The sequence below is a fragment of the Taudactylus pleione genome, unplaced genomic scaffold (genome assembly GCF_031769625.1).
Source record: "Taudactylus pleione unplaced genomic scaffold, aTauple2 ptg000201l, whole genome shotgun sequence".
In the NCBI taxonomy this organism is placed as follows: Eukaryota; Metazoa; Chordata; class Amphibia; order Anura; family Myobatrachidae; genus Taudactylus; species Taudactylus pleione.
This window is the reverse complement of record NW_028284603.1, coordinates 54,866,991-54,882,104: the sequence shown is the minus strand read 5'-3', so window position 1 is coordinate 54,882,104 and position 15,114 is coordinate 54,866,991. Positions and strand designations below refer to the sequence as shown.

The 15,114-nt window shown below is 47.4% G+C and overlaps 1 protein-coding gene across 1 annotated transcript in view; it reads left to right on the top strand.

Annotated features, from left to right (window-relative positions):
- The first annotated feature begins 6,936 nt into the window (after positions 1 to 6,936).
- Positions 6,937 to 15,114, top strand: part of MRPS5 (mitochondrial ribosomal protein S5) — a 169,621-nt gene continuing 161,443 nt past the window's right edge. Inside the window, exon 1 of the mRNA XM_088477395.1 lies at positions 6,937 to 7,223. Coding sequence (XP_088333521.1) covers positions 7,175 to 7,223 — 49 coding nt within the window. The 5' untranslated portion in view covers positions 6,937 to 7,174. The remainder of the gene's footprint in view (positions 7,224 to 15,114) is intronic.

Sequence of the window (15,114 nt, the reverse complement as noted above, 5' to 3'; positions counted from 1 at the left end):
ATGTAAGTACTTGAGCAAAGGTGAATGCCCAGGAAAACACAAATGAGGTGATTGTAGGACTGTCTCGTTGGAGGAGTTCACTTTGTTAAAATTAACACAATTCCAAAATAATTATTAGCATAAGCATACTTTATGTGATCCACTGAATATACATCATAAAAGTTATTAGGTCAAATAATATCACATAAATCAAAGTTAGTTTTATGTGTTCTCAGACATGTAAATATACCCATATGTACTGACAGCTCCAAAATTAATAGTTGTATGCATGTCTCTCCTAACTGCAAATAATATCAAATAACATTCAAAATCCTAATGATGTTTAAGTACATCAAATTGAAAAGGAGAACAGCTAGTATAGCAATAAATAGTATTTATGTATCCTGTGTCACAGTCTCACTAATAGTCAGCTAGTCATTGTGGATACCACCAAATTAATAAGAACTTTTGATGACAGCAATAATTACATCAGCTGTAAGAAAACTGCTAAAGCAATTCCAACACTCATGCTGGTATGGCAGTAGATAGTACAGATATGGAAAGACAACAATGGTGACACAAGTTATTCCAAAAGGAATGTTTCTGATCCAAATATCACTATGGTGATCCGCTATACAGTAGATCTGAAATTACGTGTACCACATTCAGGCAGGCTTGCCTACCCTCCCGATTTGGCCGGGAGCCTCCCGATTTTCGGGTGCCGCTCCCGTCCCCCCGGAAAGGCAGGCAAGCCCCCCGGAAGCCGGCATCCCTCCCTACCCCCTGCAGAGTTAATATCAAAACCCCCGCAGCGGGTGGCCCGGTGACTCGATTCGCGCTGAATCGCGTCATCGTGACCACGCCCCCTGCTTCACAATGCCGAAAATAACGCATTGTGAAGAGGGGGCGGGGCCACGATGACGCGATCATGCGGCTCCACCCCCAAAATGTGATGTCATGACCGGGCACACCTCCCGCTGTTAGCTGACAATCAGTTCCCTTCCGGAAGGAGGGAACTGATGATTGTTGGTAAGTATGCATACAATAGTAAGCATTTATGGTGTGAAAATAATTAGCAAATAGCTCTGTAGAAATTAACAAACGCGCAAATGCAACATATTTCCCTTTCCATCCGAGGCAAATCCCAAATTTTGCTCATCCCTCCCTTCTTAAAATAACCACAGCGCAAAACAGCAGAAATGCCGCATCATTCACAGCAAAGGACAGATTGACAGTTAAACAGCTAAGGGGGCGGAGCTAGGTAGCACAACGGCTCTATTGGCAGATCCTATAGTTGATATAGGTGGCATCAGAGTGTAATGGTGGTTAATCCACATGGTACTGTAGATCATTTAACCAGGTCTAAGGTTTATTAACCAGGCAGACCAGGTTTACAGGATGACACAGGGTTAATGCAGCAGGTATTTATAACAGGTTTACAGTGCTGTATATAATGTATGCACCAGTTCCAGCCAGGAACGTATAGGAGAGCGCAGGTGGTGTGCCCACAGGTGGGAGCACACACCTGTGTCTCTACATGCAGTGGGGTAAGCACACTGGCTCTGTACATATTAGAGATCTGCGGTTTGGTTCTACAGATATTGAATCCACCTGAATTTCATGACTTCGGACAGATCTGAGGGCTTGATTCAGACCCGCTCGCGAGCGCGCAGCGCTCGCAAGCGGGTCGATGGTCCTCCACTGTGCATGCGCAGGCCGGCTCCGGCATGCAATCCGCGAGACCCGGCCAGCGACAGGCGATCCGTTGCTACGGGTCTCGCACCAAAGCGGGGCAGCTGTCGATGGTGATTGACAGCTTGCCCCGTTTTGGAGGTAGGCAGGGGGGTTGGCTGGGCTAATGGAGGCGTTCCTGCAGGAACGCCTGCCGTTTGTGGGCGGCCCTACTGACATCACTCGTGATGTCAGTAGGTGGACTTCCTGCTCTATTAGAGCAGGAAGTCCACTGGGGCTTGCGGCCATGAGACCCTACCACAAGGGTCTCGTCGCAAGACCATCGCAACCATCACCTGGCCGCTTGCATAAGCTGTGGGTGATCACCCAAAGCTATGCAAGCGGCCAGGAGGCCATCTTTAAAAAACAAAGGGACGCCCTGATTCAGAGCGAGCGCTCTCAAAGAGCCCCCGCAGGAAAAAATTTAAACAAATTGGCCTCCACAAGAAAAAATAGGGTGAGCAGTGTACGTCCCTGTGGCCAGGAGGTATGGGGGGTAGTGTATGTCCCTGGCCTGGGGGGATATTGTATGTCTAAGGGGCCAGAGAGTAGGGTAAGATCCGGAGGCCTGGGGGTAGGGTGGGTTACTGGTATGTTCCAGAGGCAGGGATGGTAGTTAGGGTGGGTACTGTATTGTGAGGCCATGGGGTAGTCTGGTTAGTCAATCGCCACTACCGAAGCCAGCTCCAGGAGCATGAGCTCCATACACTCTGCCACTGCTGGGGTCAGAATGCAGTAGTAGCGGGTTGCAATGGCTGGATGGGAGTAGTGATAGTGGGGAGCAGGGGGTTGGATGGGAGCAGTAGTAGTGCAGATCAGAGGAAGAATGGGAATAGTAGTGAGAAGTGGGGGCAGCATGGGAGTAGTAGTAATGCGGGGCAGGCTTGGAATAGTAGTAGTGCCTTCTATCCGCATGGGTCCTACCTCTCATGCTGACAGCAGACAGTGGCCCTGATTCAGAGCCGGACGCTCTGACAGAGCGCTCGCTCTGAATCAGGGCCGTCCCTGCTCCTTTTTGGAGCGGCCTCCTGGCCGCTCACATAGCTGTGGGTGACCACCCACAGCTATAGTGAGCGGCCAAAATGATGGGTAGGGTCTCGCTGCCGCAAACCCAGGAATGCTTTTGGCTCTATCAGAGCCAAAAGCACTCCCACTGACATCACTAGTGATGTCAGTGGGCCGGCCCCATTCGGCAGGCGTTCCCATGGGAACGCCTCCGTCTGGGCAGCCACGCCCCCGACACGCCCACCAAAGGGGGCGTGCTGTCAATCAACATCGACAGCACGCCCCCTTTTGTGCGAGATCCATAACGACGGCTTGGCCGTCGTTATTCGGGTCTCGCGCATGCGCGCGATGGAGCCGCCTCCGTCGTGCGCATGCGCACTTGAGCACCATCGACCCGCTTGCGAGCGCTCGCAAGCGGGTCAGAATCAGGCCCAGTGTGCACATGAGTGGATAGCTCCTGCCACCCGTGTGACGTCCTGCTCCTCCTGTACACAGTCAGCAGCAGCCTGCAGCCCTGCACTCATCCCTTGCCCTTTCTACCCTACATGGTTCACCTCTGCTCCCGCAGCCCCGGTGGATGGCCAGACCCTGATCATTTCATTAAGGCAGGGGAGCTGATGGCGGATGGCTAAGGGGATGGGCGGCGGACAGCTAAGGCTGAGGGGGCTTACGGCGGGTGGCTGAGGCTGAGGGGGCTGACGGCGGGTGGCTAGCAAAAAGGGGATTTATCTTGAGGGAGAGGAGGACACTGCACAGCACAGTGATGTAGCCGGGAGCCTCCGGTTTGCGTTCCTGGCAGCGCTGAAGCCAGTGTCGGCCAGCCCAGCAGAAGGGTTCAAGGGACCGGCCCAGCGGGAACTTTTCCGCTTTCCCGGCGGCCCAATCCGCCCCTGGTGCACTATATAAATAACTGTTAGTAAATAAATAACATCTTTTCTTTTTGTTTCTTTATTGGAAATATGGTCAAATAATGTGTTCCATACTCTCAGACTTTTAGAGAGATGGCTCTGGAAGAGGCAGGTGGCATTGTGCTGCGATTATGGCCTCATCCATCAGTTTACAAACACATTGTACACTAGAGTGGGGACACAATGACGTGATTCAACACAAATCATACTTACCGACATTTCTGCAGGGGGCTCCGGTAGGGGGCTTCCATGTCCGTCCAGCAGGGAGGGTGGGGGTGGTTCAGGTAGGCGGAGCAGGGGCATGCCGACGTGATTGTGTCATAGTGGCCCCACCCTCCCGCTTTATAATGCCAACATTACTGGTATTATAAGGCCGGGGGTGGGGCTACGATGATGCAATTCAGCGCTTATCGCGGCATCGCACCCCCGGACTGCCCACTTTTGTGGTGGGTGCAGGGGTTGAGGGGTGCCGGCGGCCATTCTGGGGGTCTTGCCTAGTCTTGCAAGGTGCCGATTATCGAGAGGCTCCCGGCAGTCCCGGGAGAGTAGGCAAGTATGACACAAATCGCTACATCGAGCATTAAGTATCCAGGTCGAGAGGTTGGCCTACTCTACCTAGACTTCGAAAGAGCCTCTCGAAATTCCAGAGTCAACCAGACATTTTGGGGGAGTAGGCAAGTATGATGCGTTGAGTTTCTAGGGTTACTGTGTAATAGGGGCGGGGGTCCCTATAAAGCTTCATCACTATTCTCTCAGCCTTAATCCAATAATGCTGAGTGGCATGGGATCACAGGAGAGTGGGCCCAGGATCCTTTACAGTCCGCCCCTGGAATCTGTGGCCCTGATTCAGTGTAGCACGCTGTTGCAACTGCATTAACATACCTTCCAACAACCCTGCTTTTTTAGGACACTGTCCCGCCGTCCCACTCGTAGGCCGCAGTGTCCTGCGGTGGATTGAAGGTTATCAGAGTATCGGTGCATGCGTGTAGCATCTATTCACAGGAGAGAGGGACTCGGGGCATGGCCAGCAGCACCCGGCGTGGCCTATTCACGGGAGGCGTGGCCACGTCCCCTTAGGTAAAAAAAAAAAAGGTTTGAGGCGCTTTCCGCTGGCGAGGGGGGCGCAATGAGCCTTCTCAGCCCGGCACATAACCAGTGGGGGACGCGATCAGCTTGATTGCCCCCCCCACAGGCATAGGAGACTGCTGTGGCTGCTTCTTAGCAGCCGCGAGCAGTCTCCCAGTGCAGCCCAGCACACAGCAGCGTGTTCTGGGCTGCTATGATGTAAGAGGGGGGTGCGGTGCCGGACCTGGGGCCCCACCGGGCCCCTCCAGTAGTTAGTACCCGCTTCCCCCCCCCTCTCAGTGCCCCTGGGAGTACTGGGCATGTCCCAGCATGATGAAAATGGGAGGCATGGCTTGCAGGAATGGAATTTCCCGCGTGTCCACTTACCTTTTCGCCCCCTTTCCGGGTGAGTGCACCTCTGGCGCGTAAACACGTCCCGATCTCCATTACCCAATGGTTTTAAGGTTTAGCTTAAGCATCTTTTGCCATAACCTCATCTGCAAATATATACTAATGCTAGTACCAGCATTTCCCATGGTGTTCAAGCGTGTGTCTGAATGTGCAAGGATTGGCATGCCCGTTTTGAGCGTTCTATACACGCTGTAATACTAGTGGGTGCATCTTTATATGCACCATCAAACCTATGGCAGGTACAGATTTTCTGTCTGAGTATGGCCTCCAATGTGAGCGATGAAATAATCACTTACCTACTTTTAAATTCTCCTCTCCTGGAGAAGCCCAGAGAGGAGATGCAGCCGACCATTACAGGGGGCAGGGTTGGGGTAGGCTCTCACGGCATTAGACTCCGACGCGTTCCCTGCATTTTAACCCCTCCCTACTGACTTTTATTTTGGGTATTATCTCCCCATCCTGCCTGCTTTACTAGGAAGTGGGCAGGATGCGGAGATCCACCCTCTGTTCCAGGTGCTAGTAACTACCCGAAAAATTTAGATTGTCCTGCACCTTCCAGGAGATTAGGTAACTGTGATTAAGCATCTATGACCACAACCATTTCAGTAACATGCCCGTGACACTCCCATAACATTCCTATAAAAATGGACCATCACCATGCATCTGACGCCACCTCCTAGGAAAAGGCCAGCACATTTCTCATACCATGCATCAATCTCAATTTCGACTCTGTCGTGCACAGTGAAACGCATGTACAGTACATGTTTGTCTACCCTCCTGGAACGGCGAGATGCTCCCAGCTGCCCGGAAAGGTGGACAAGTCTCTCAATTACAGAATTCATGTAGAATCGCGTCAATTTGGCTCCGTCCACTGTTTTACAGTCATGGCATTGTAAAGCGGGGGTGCGTTTTTGTCATCACGCCTACAGATCTGCAAACCTCTGTCAAGTCCAGCCCTCTGCAGTGCCTACCTGATTGCCCCCTCCTGAAGTAGGCTGCCAAAAAGTCAGCAAGTATCATTTTTGGGATATTCACGTACGTGTAGTAGCAAGAAATCAATCAACTCCATTAAGATCAGCATTGAGTGCAACTTAGTATCAGGCCCTTTGTCCTAATAATAATAATAAAAGGTTTTGCCATTCAGTTGGCTGACAGGGCAGGACCTACCGATAACTAAGCTGCCACCCATGTTGTCCAATGTATACTCACGTTTACCTACATGTACAGTACATGCATGTTTTTTTGCTTTGATGTCTTTCAATAGCAGCCTGTCCTTTTTTCCTAGTCATGTGAACGTGATTAAATAAAAGCAAAACAGCAACAAAAAAAAAATAAAAAAAAAAATCACAATTTCAGAAAAGCATTTATTAAACAAATTGAAAAGAAACCCAGAAAACCTGATGAGACAAATGGGCCAGATGTACTAAGCTCTGAAAATTGATAAAGTGGAGTGATAAACCACCAGCCAATCAGCTCCCAACTGTCATTTTGCAAACACAACCTGTAACATGACAGTTGGGAGCTGATTGGCTGGTCGTTTGTCACTCTCCACTTTATCACTTTTCAGAGCTTAGTACATCTGTATTCTATAGCAACAACAAAAAAACGAAAGTGCTTGTAGGTCCAGAATATATAAACCTTGGACAGGCGTTATGAAATGGATTCTGATTATTGCAAAAATGCCTGTACATTTGACTTCATTGTAGTGGATTAATGTAGTATATGGGCATGTACCCATATCAAATATGGCGGCTCTTTACACATCACTATGATGATTCCGGAAGGCATCACGTGATACCGACAACTACAGCAGCTCCATGCTTGAATCTCGCTGTCAAAATGAATAGGTCCTGACAATGAGAGGACCCCGTTCCCGGCTGGCCTTCCATGTGCCTTTATTAAAACTGCAGCATACAAACCTCAATCCTGTTCCCCCCCCCCGGTTTTATACGGGTATTTTTGTAACAAAATATGTTGCTCAATCGCTGATTAATTTAAAATCTCTATGAGGATAGTAAGACGGGTGGTTATAAGGGAACGTTGAAAGGCAGAATATCTGGCACCTATAGAGGAAGATGGCGGCGTTGAGATGGTGTAGTGGTGTCCTCCGCTCTGTGTATAGAGGTGAGAGTCTCCTGTCACATATCATGGTATTTACACCTGTACCTATTCCTGCTGTGCTGTGTGTACTTCATTGTGTCTGTGGCTTCCTTATAGGGCAGCGCAGTAATACCCTGCTTATGGGATGTAGCACAGGTGTATAGTGCATGCAGCGCCAGTAATACCCTGCCTATAGGGTGTAGCATAGGTATAGGGCATGCAGCGCAGTAATACCCTGCTTATAGGATGTTGTAGCATAGGTATAGGGCATGCAGCGCAGTAATACCCTGCTTATGGGATGTAGCACAGGTATAGGGCGTGCAGCGCAGTAATACCCTGCTTATGGGATGTAGCATAGGTATAGGGTGTGCAGCGCAGTAATACCCTGCTTATGGGATGTAGCATAGGTATAGGGCATGCAGCGCAGTGATACCCTGCTTATAGGGTGTAGCATAGGTATAGGGCATGCAGCGCAGTAATACCCTGCTTATAGGGTGTAGCACAGGTATAGGGCATGCAGCGCAGTAATACCCTGCTTATGGGATGTAGCATAGGTATAGGGCATGCAGCGCAGTAATACCCTGCTTATAGGATGTTGTAGCATAGGTATAGGGCATGCAGCGCAGTAATACCCTGCTTATGGGATGTAGCACAGGTATAGGGCGTGCAGCGCAGTAATACCCTGCTTATGGGATGTAGCACAGGTATAGGGCGTGCAGCGCAGTAATACCCTGCTTATGGGATGTAGCATAGGTATAGGGCGTACAGCGCAGTAATACCCTGCTTATGGGATGTAGCATAGGTATAGGGCATGCAGCGCAGTGATACCCTGCTTATAGGGTGTAGCATAGGTATAGGGCATGCAGCGCAGTAATACCCTGCTTATGGGATGTAGCATAGGTATAGGGCACGCAGCGCAGTAATACCCTGCTTATGGGATGTAGGACAGGTTTAGGGCGTGCAGTGCAGTAATACCCTGCTTATAGGGTGTAGCACAGGTATAGGGCATGCAGCGCAGTAATACCCTGCTTATGGGATGTAGCACAGGTTTAGGGCATGCAGTGCAGTAATACCCTGCTTATGGGATGTAGCACAGGTATAGGGCATGCAGCGCCAGTAATACCCTGCTTATAGGATGTTGTAGCACAGGTATAGTGCATGCAGCGCCAGTAATACCCTGCTTATAGGGTGTAGCATAGGTATAGGGCAATCAGCGCAGTAATACCCTGCTTATAGGATGTTGTAGCACAGGTATAGGGCATGCAGCGCCAGTAATACCCTGCTTATGGGATGTAGCACAGGTATAGGGCATGCAGCGCCAGTAATACCCTGCTTATGGGATGTAGTAGCACAGGTATAGGGCATGCAGCGCAGTAATACCCTGCTTATGGGATGTAGCACAGGTATAGGGCATGCAGCGCCAGTAATACCCTGCTTATAGGGTGTAGCATAGGTATAGGGCATGAAGCGCAGTAATACCCTGCTTATAGGATGTTGTAGCACAGGTATAGGGCATGCAGTGCAGTAATACCCTGCTTATAGGGTGTAACATAGGTATAGGGCATGCAGCGCAGTAATACCCTGCTTATGGGATGTAGCACAGGTTTAGGGCGTGCAGCGCAGTAATACCCTGCTTATAGGATGTTGTAGCACAGGTATAGGGCATGCAGCGCCAGTAATACCCTGCTTATAGGGTGTAGCATAGGTATAGGGCAATCAGCGCAGTAATACCCTGCTTATAGGATGTTGTAGCACAGGTATAGGGCATGCAGCGCCAGTAATACCCTGCTTATGGGATGTAGCACAGGTATAGGGCATGCAGCGCCAGTAATACCCTGTTTATGGGATGTAGTAGCACAGGTATAGGGCATGCAGCGCAGTAATACCCTGCTTATGGGATGTAGCACAGGTATAGGGCATGCAGCGCCAGTAATACCCTGCTTATAGGGTGTAGCATAGGTATAGGGCATGAAGCGCAGTAATACCCTGCTTATAGGATGTTGTAGCACAGGTATAGGGCATGCAGTGCAGTAATACCCTGCTTATAGGGTGTAGCATAGGTATAGGGCGTGCAGTGCAGTAATACCCTGCTTATAGGGTGTAGCATAGGTATAGGGCATGCAGCGCAGTAATACCCTGTTTATGGGATGTAGCACAGGTTTAGGGCGTGCAGTGCAGTAATACCCTGCTTTTAGGATGTTGTAGCACAGGTATAGGGCATGCAGCGCAGTAATACCCTGCTTATGGGAAGTAGCATAGGTATAGGGCATGCAGCACCAGTAATACCCTGCTTATAGGGTGTAGCATTAGGTATAGGGCATGCAGCGCCAGTAATACCCTGCTTATGGGATGTAGCACAGGTGTATAGGGCATGCAGCGCCAGTAATACCCTGCTTATGGGATGTAGCACAGGTGTATAGTGCATGCAGCGCAGTAATACCCTGCTTATGGGATGTAGCACAGGTGTATAGTGCATGCAGCGCAGTAATACCCTGCTTATGGGATGTAGCACAGGTGTATAGGGCATGCAGCGCCAGTAATACCCTGCTTATGGGATGTAGCACAGGTGTATAGTGCATGCAGCGCAGTAATACCCTGCTTATGGGATGTAGCACAGGTGTATAGTGCATGCAGCGCAGTAATACCCTGCTTATGGGATGTAGCACAGGTGTATAGTGCATGCAGCGCAGTAATACCCTCCTAATGGGATGTAGCACAGGTATAGGGCATGCTGCACCAGTAATACCCTGCTTATAGGGTGTAGCATAGGTATAGGGCATGCAGTGCAGTAATACCCTGCTTATAAGATGTTGTAGCACAGGTATAGGGCATGCAGTGCAGTAATACCCTGCTTATAGGATGTTGTAGCACAGGTATAGGGCATGCAGTGCAGTAATACCCTGCTTATGGGATGTAGCACAGGTGTATAGTGCATGCAGTGCAGTAATACCCTGCTTATGGGATGTAGCATAGGTATAGGGCATGCAGCACCAGTAATACCCTGCTTATAGGGTGTAGCACAGATATAGGGCATGCAGCGCAGTAATACCCTGCTTATAGGATGTTGTAGCACAGGTGTAGGGCATGCAGCACCAGTAATACCCTGCTTATGGGTTGTAGCACTTGTGTATAGTGCATGCAGCGCAGTAATACCCTGCTTATAGGGTGTAGCATAGGTATAGGGCATGCAGCGCCAGTAATACCCTGCTTATGGGATGTAGCATAGGTATAGGGCATGCAGCGCCAGTAATACCCTGCTTATGGGATGTAGCATAGGTATAGGGCATGCAGCGCCAGTAATACCCTGCTTATAGGGTGTTGTAGCACAGGTATAGGGCATGCAGCGCCAGTAATACCCTGCTTATGCGATGTAGCACAGGTGGTGTAACTTCTGCCGAAGTAATGACATTATTCTTGTGCCTAATTGTGCTGGAAAAATTGCTATTAAATTCTATTTGTCTGAGTCGTGGTATTGACCTTTAATTATACAAGTTTGGGCTATTAGTATGAAAACCACTATAAAGTACGATGGAAGTAATAGAATAAGTGACAATAATCCAGTGATCAGTGATAGAAGGGACACTATGCTGAGTGGTTGTAGTGCTTTCTTCAGTAGCCCAGAGATGTATTAAAGTGTTCCTGGGCAGGGTGAAGGATTTGACTAAAATTTCCCAGCTGCGTTGCAAAATCATGATGTGGCGCTTGCTGTACTTCCAGGCCGCAACATAATGGAGGCCCCATGACAGAATTAGGAGCAAAAGGCAAATCTGGGGTAATTCCCGGAGAGCTTGCCCCGACGCTGATTAGTCGGCCGCTGCTCCCCCAGGGTTCAAAATTTGTGTGTGGCTGAGCCGGTTGGTGCCACTTATGAGTGCCATACTGACCGTTAGTTACGGCACTGTTCCTGGATATGGTGATGGTTAAAACACCATTTTCCATTTGGTTTTATTATGCGATAACATCAGCACCCTACCAGATCCCAATTCTATTTCCTGAGAAGTTGGCAGGTCATGATTCGCTGCAAGTTGTCACCATGCCATTCTTCCTATTGGGTCATAAATCCCAACATTATAAAATAGGAATCAGAGTGTGGCCACATCTTATTGTGCGCAGTTACCACTTCTATACTGCTAAATCATCATCATCCTCAACCTCCCTCCCTCCTTCTAAAGCATCTTTAAACTGCCGCATAGAACAGAGGCGCCTGCCTCCACCGCATTTTTAACCCAGTCACTACAGACATGCCTCTAACCTCATGTCCGGACACAAACATTGACTGCAGGACGACCAGATGGTCCCTTAAAATCTGGTTTGTGCATATTTATTACCAGTCCCTGTTTTATGCTGTCCTTACAATCTTGTTTTGCACACACATTAGGTTTACTTTAGACTGCAGCTAATAAAATATCAGAATTTGGTCTGTGGTAGGAAAACTGAATGCCTGGGAGTAATCCACATGAAAACTTAAGCTGGGTACACATTTAACGATGTGTACCCTGCTGACCTACTGTGTGGCAGGACCCGGCGAGGGTCGTGGGGAGCGATCTTGTGACGTCGGAGGCCATTCTGCAGCATGGCCCTTGCTGACAATGTCGCAGTCGGACGGGCGTTGTCGCTGATGATGCACGGGAGTGCGCTTCATCAGTGACATAGAGCCATATTTAATTAGAGGCGAAGTTTTCGCCTGTCCGCTTTATTCGCCTGTTTCAGAGGCGAATTTATTCCGTGCTCGTCCCCGCTTTTCGCCTAATTCAGTTGCAAAACAGGCGAAAACGGAAATAGGCGAATGAACAGGTGAAAAGTACTAAGAGAATTGGGGAAATCAGTCTGTACCCCAGAAAAAAAGATACATTAACATAGGGAATCAATATAGATGTGTACTAATAGCCCTAATAAGACTATTTTGCGTACTTAAGTTGTGTAAATTGCTTGCTATTAGCGTCTTTGTAAAAGTGCTGAAGAATGGCGAAAAGCTGTATATTTTGGTGAAAATAAGTAGTCCTGTCAAATTTGGGGTGCTAGAAAATGGGTGCAAGCATGTTTTTATGTCTCTAAAGTGAACTTTTAAAAAACTTGAAAAATCCACCTGCTGCATGCACCTGCAATCCCAAAAACACCTGACCCATACTTGTGGACCCCCAAGAAGTCTTTTTCGCTACTTTTAATTTTTATGCCCCCACTTTTTAAATTTTCACCCCAAAAATGACATGTCTCTTTTGGGGTGTTCTTAGGTTTTAGTTTCTGTTTTTTTTTGCATATTTGTCCTTTGGGGGGCTGTCCCAAGGGGTCTGAGTTGTTTCCCCACGTTTGCACCCCAAAATAAAGCTTTTGCATTTCTTTTCACCAGCTATTGATTGGAGAATCATTTTTGGAGAATTGTTTCCACTTAGGCAAAATTGTCCTGGAATTGAATTTGGCGAATTTTTTTTTTTAGGCGAATTTTTCACAAAAAAACAGGCGAATATGGCTTTTCGCCTCTAATTGAATTCCCCTCATAGTCTGTACACAATGGACGATGTGGTCGATATGTCGTCCGATCCGCTACATCGGACAAATTATCGTCTTTATATCGTCTAGTGCAGTGGTCTCCAACCTGTAGCTCGCAGTCTTAGTTTTGGTAGCTTGCTTAGCTGCAGTACTGCCGTGTCAACTAGTAGGGTAGCTTCCTTAGCTACAGAACTGCCGTGTCAACTAGTAGGGTAGCTTCCTTAGCTACAGAACTGCCGTGTCAACTAGGAGGGTACCTTGCTTAGCTACAGAACTGCCGTGTCAACTAGGAGGGTAGCTTCCTTAGCTACAGAACTGCCGTGTCAACTAGGAGGGTACCTTGCTTAGCTACAGTACTGCCGTGTCAACTAGGAGCCCACTAGGTGGAAGTGACCTCTGATGCATGCTCCCCTGTGGCATCGACGCTGTGGATGGAGCCATGGGGAAGCGAGTCAAGTGATTGCCATAGCTGCTACGATCACCTGATGTGCTTCCCCGAGGTTCCACCCACATTTGAGTGGCACAGTACGTGACAAACACCGCCAGTGACTCCTGTTCTTAAACTTTATTTACAAATTGCAACAATATCGCTATTAATTAAAAGCATTGTTATTTTCTATGAAACCTATTTCTCATTTTCAGTAAATGACATTCAATAGTTCGGTTATTAGCTAGATTTTTTTTATCTATAATTTTAGTAGCTCTTAAATAGGATTAATTTGTCTTGAATAGCTCACACCCCACTTAAGGTTGGCGACCACTGGTCTAGTTTGTACCCAGCATAACAAAACATGCACCCTGGTCTTAATTGAATTCAAAGTCCCAGAGCAGCAAAGCTAACCACGGTTGCACATGATACTCACAATGAGTCGGACGAATATTTGTCCACTTATCATAAAACAATTCATAGATCTTAATGTATCTATAATAAATGGCTTTATATTCAAAATTACAAAATAAATTACATCCTAGAAATAAAATCTTTGGATTTTTACTGACCGCCTAATTCAGTGACAGGGGAATATTCCTTTAAACCATAGTGGGCCAGAGTTCACAATCACCTTATCCACCTCGCCTCTACTGATTCCACCCAGTCTTTGAGCCTCATGTATTAGCCTGTCAGATCACATAAGGCCCTTTGCGTCTTTTTTCCCCTAAACAAAACCTGTTTGTCCAGCACTACTTAAATCTTTAGAGCTGATTCCGAGTTGTACGCAAACCCCATGGTTTACGTATAACTCCGATGTTTGAAAATATGCTCATGCGCAGGACTTGTAATACGCATGTGCAGATCTCCTTGTGAGAGCTCGATTGACAGTCTGCGGCTGAGAGGAGGGCTGAGCGCAGGCGGCATCAGGCAACGTCCCAGAAAACGATGTTGGCCCCGTTTTCTGGGCGTGCTGAAGCCAATGGTTGTGTCCTTGTAATCAGCTTCCTTGGCTTCAGCTGCATGAAAACACCGACCATCCTCCGTAACCTGAAGGTTGCTCAGATGGCCACACAGTGATCCCTTGCTGTGTCCTCGGGCGGAGCGCAGGAGGCTTCTATTTACACAAGACACCTACTGTGACATTAGCATACTTTAGCAGCAGCGATGTGTACTTGGTCCACCATGGCTACTACTGCTTCAAACAATGCAGTCAAATAAAGAACTAACAGGTCAAAAATTCAGCAAATTTCTGTGTCTAAGCTTACATTTGGTGACACTGGCATGTCGCACTCACCAAGGAAATCTGCGGTGTGTGATAAAATAACTTCCTCCTGGATTAATACTTGATCTCAGACATCTTCCGTTTTGACAAACATTTGAAAGAATTACATATACAGGTTGAGTCTCCCATATCCAAATATTCCGAAATACGGAATTTTTTGAGCATGACTGAAATAGTAAAAACTTTGTTTTTTGATGGTTCAATGTGCACAAACTTTGTTTAAAGCAAAACATTGTTGAAAATATTGTATAAAATTACCTACAGGCTGTGTGTATAGGGTTTATATGAAACATAAATAAATTTCATGTATGTACACATACTTTGTTTGAGCCACAAAATTATTGAAAATATTGTATAAAATGACCTGCAGGCTGTGTGTATAATGTGTATATAACACATAAATGCATCCTGTGATCAGATTTGGAGCCCATTCCCAAAATATTTCATTATTTTATGCAAATATTCCAAAATACGAAATATTCCGATATCCAAAATACCCCCGGTCCCAAGCATTTTGGATATGGGAGACTCAACCTGTACTGTATATTTGTGAATATTATCAGTTTTTATTTTTTTATGTAAATCAACTTTTTAAATAAATAAACTATTAAATGACCATAAATAAACTATTTTTATTTTAGCTGCCCCTAAAATTCCAATTAAATTTAGTGCTTAATAAAACAAAGCCAGATTTTGGCTTTGATTTAACTTCCACA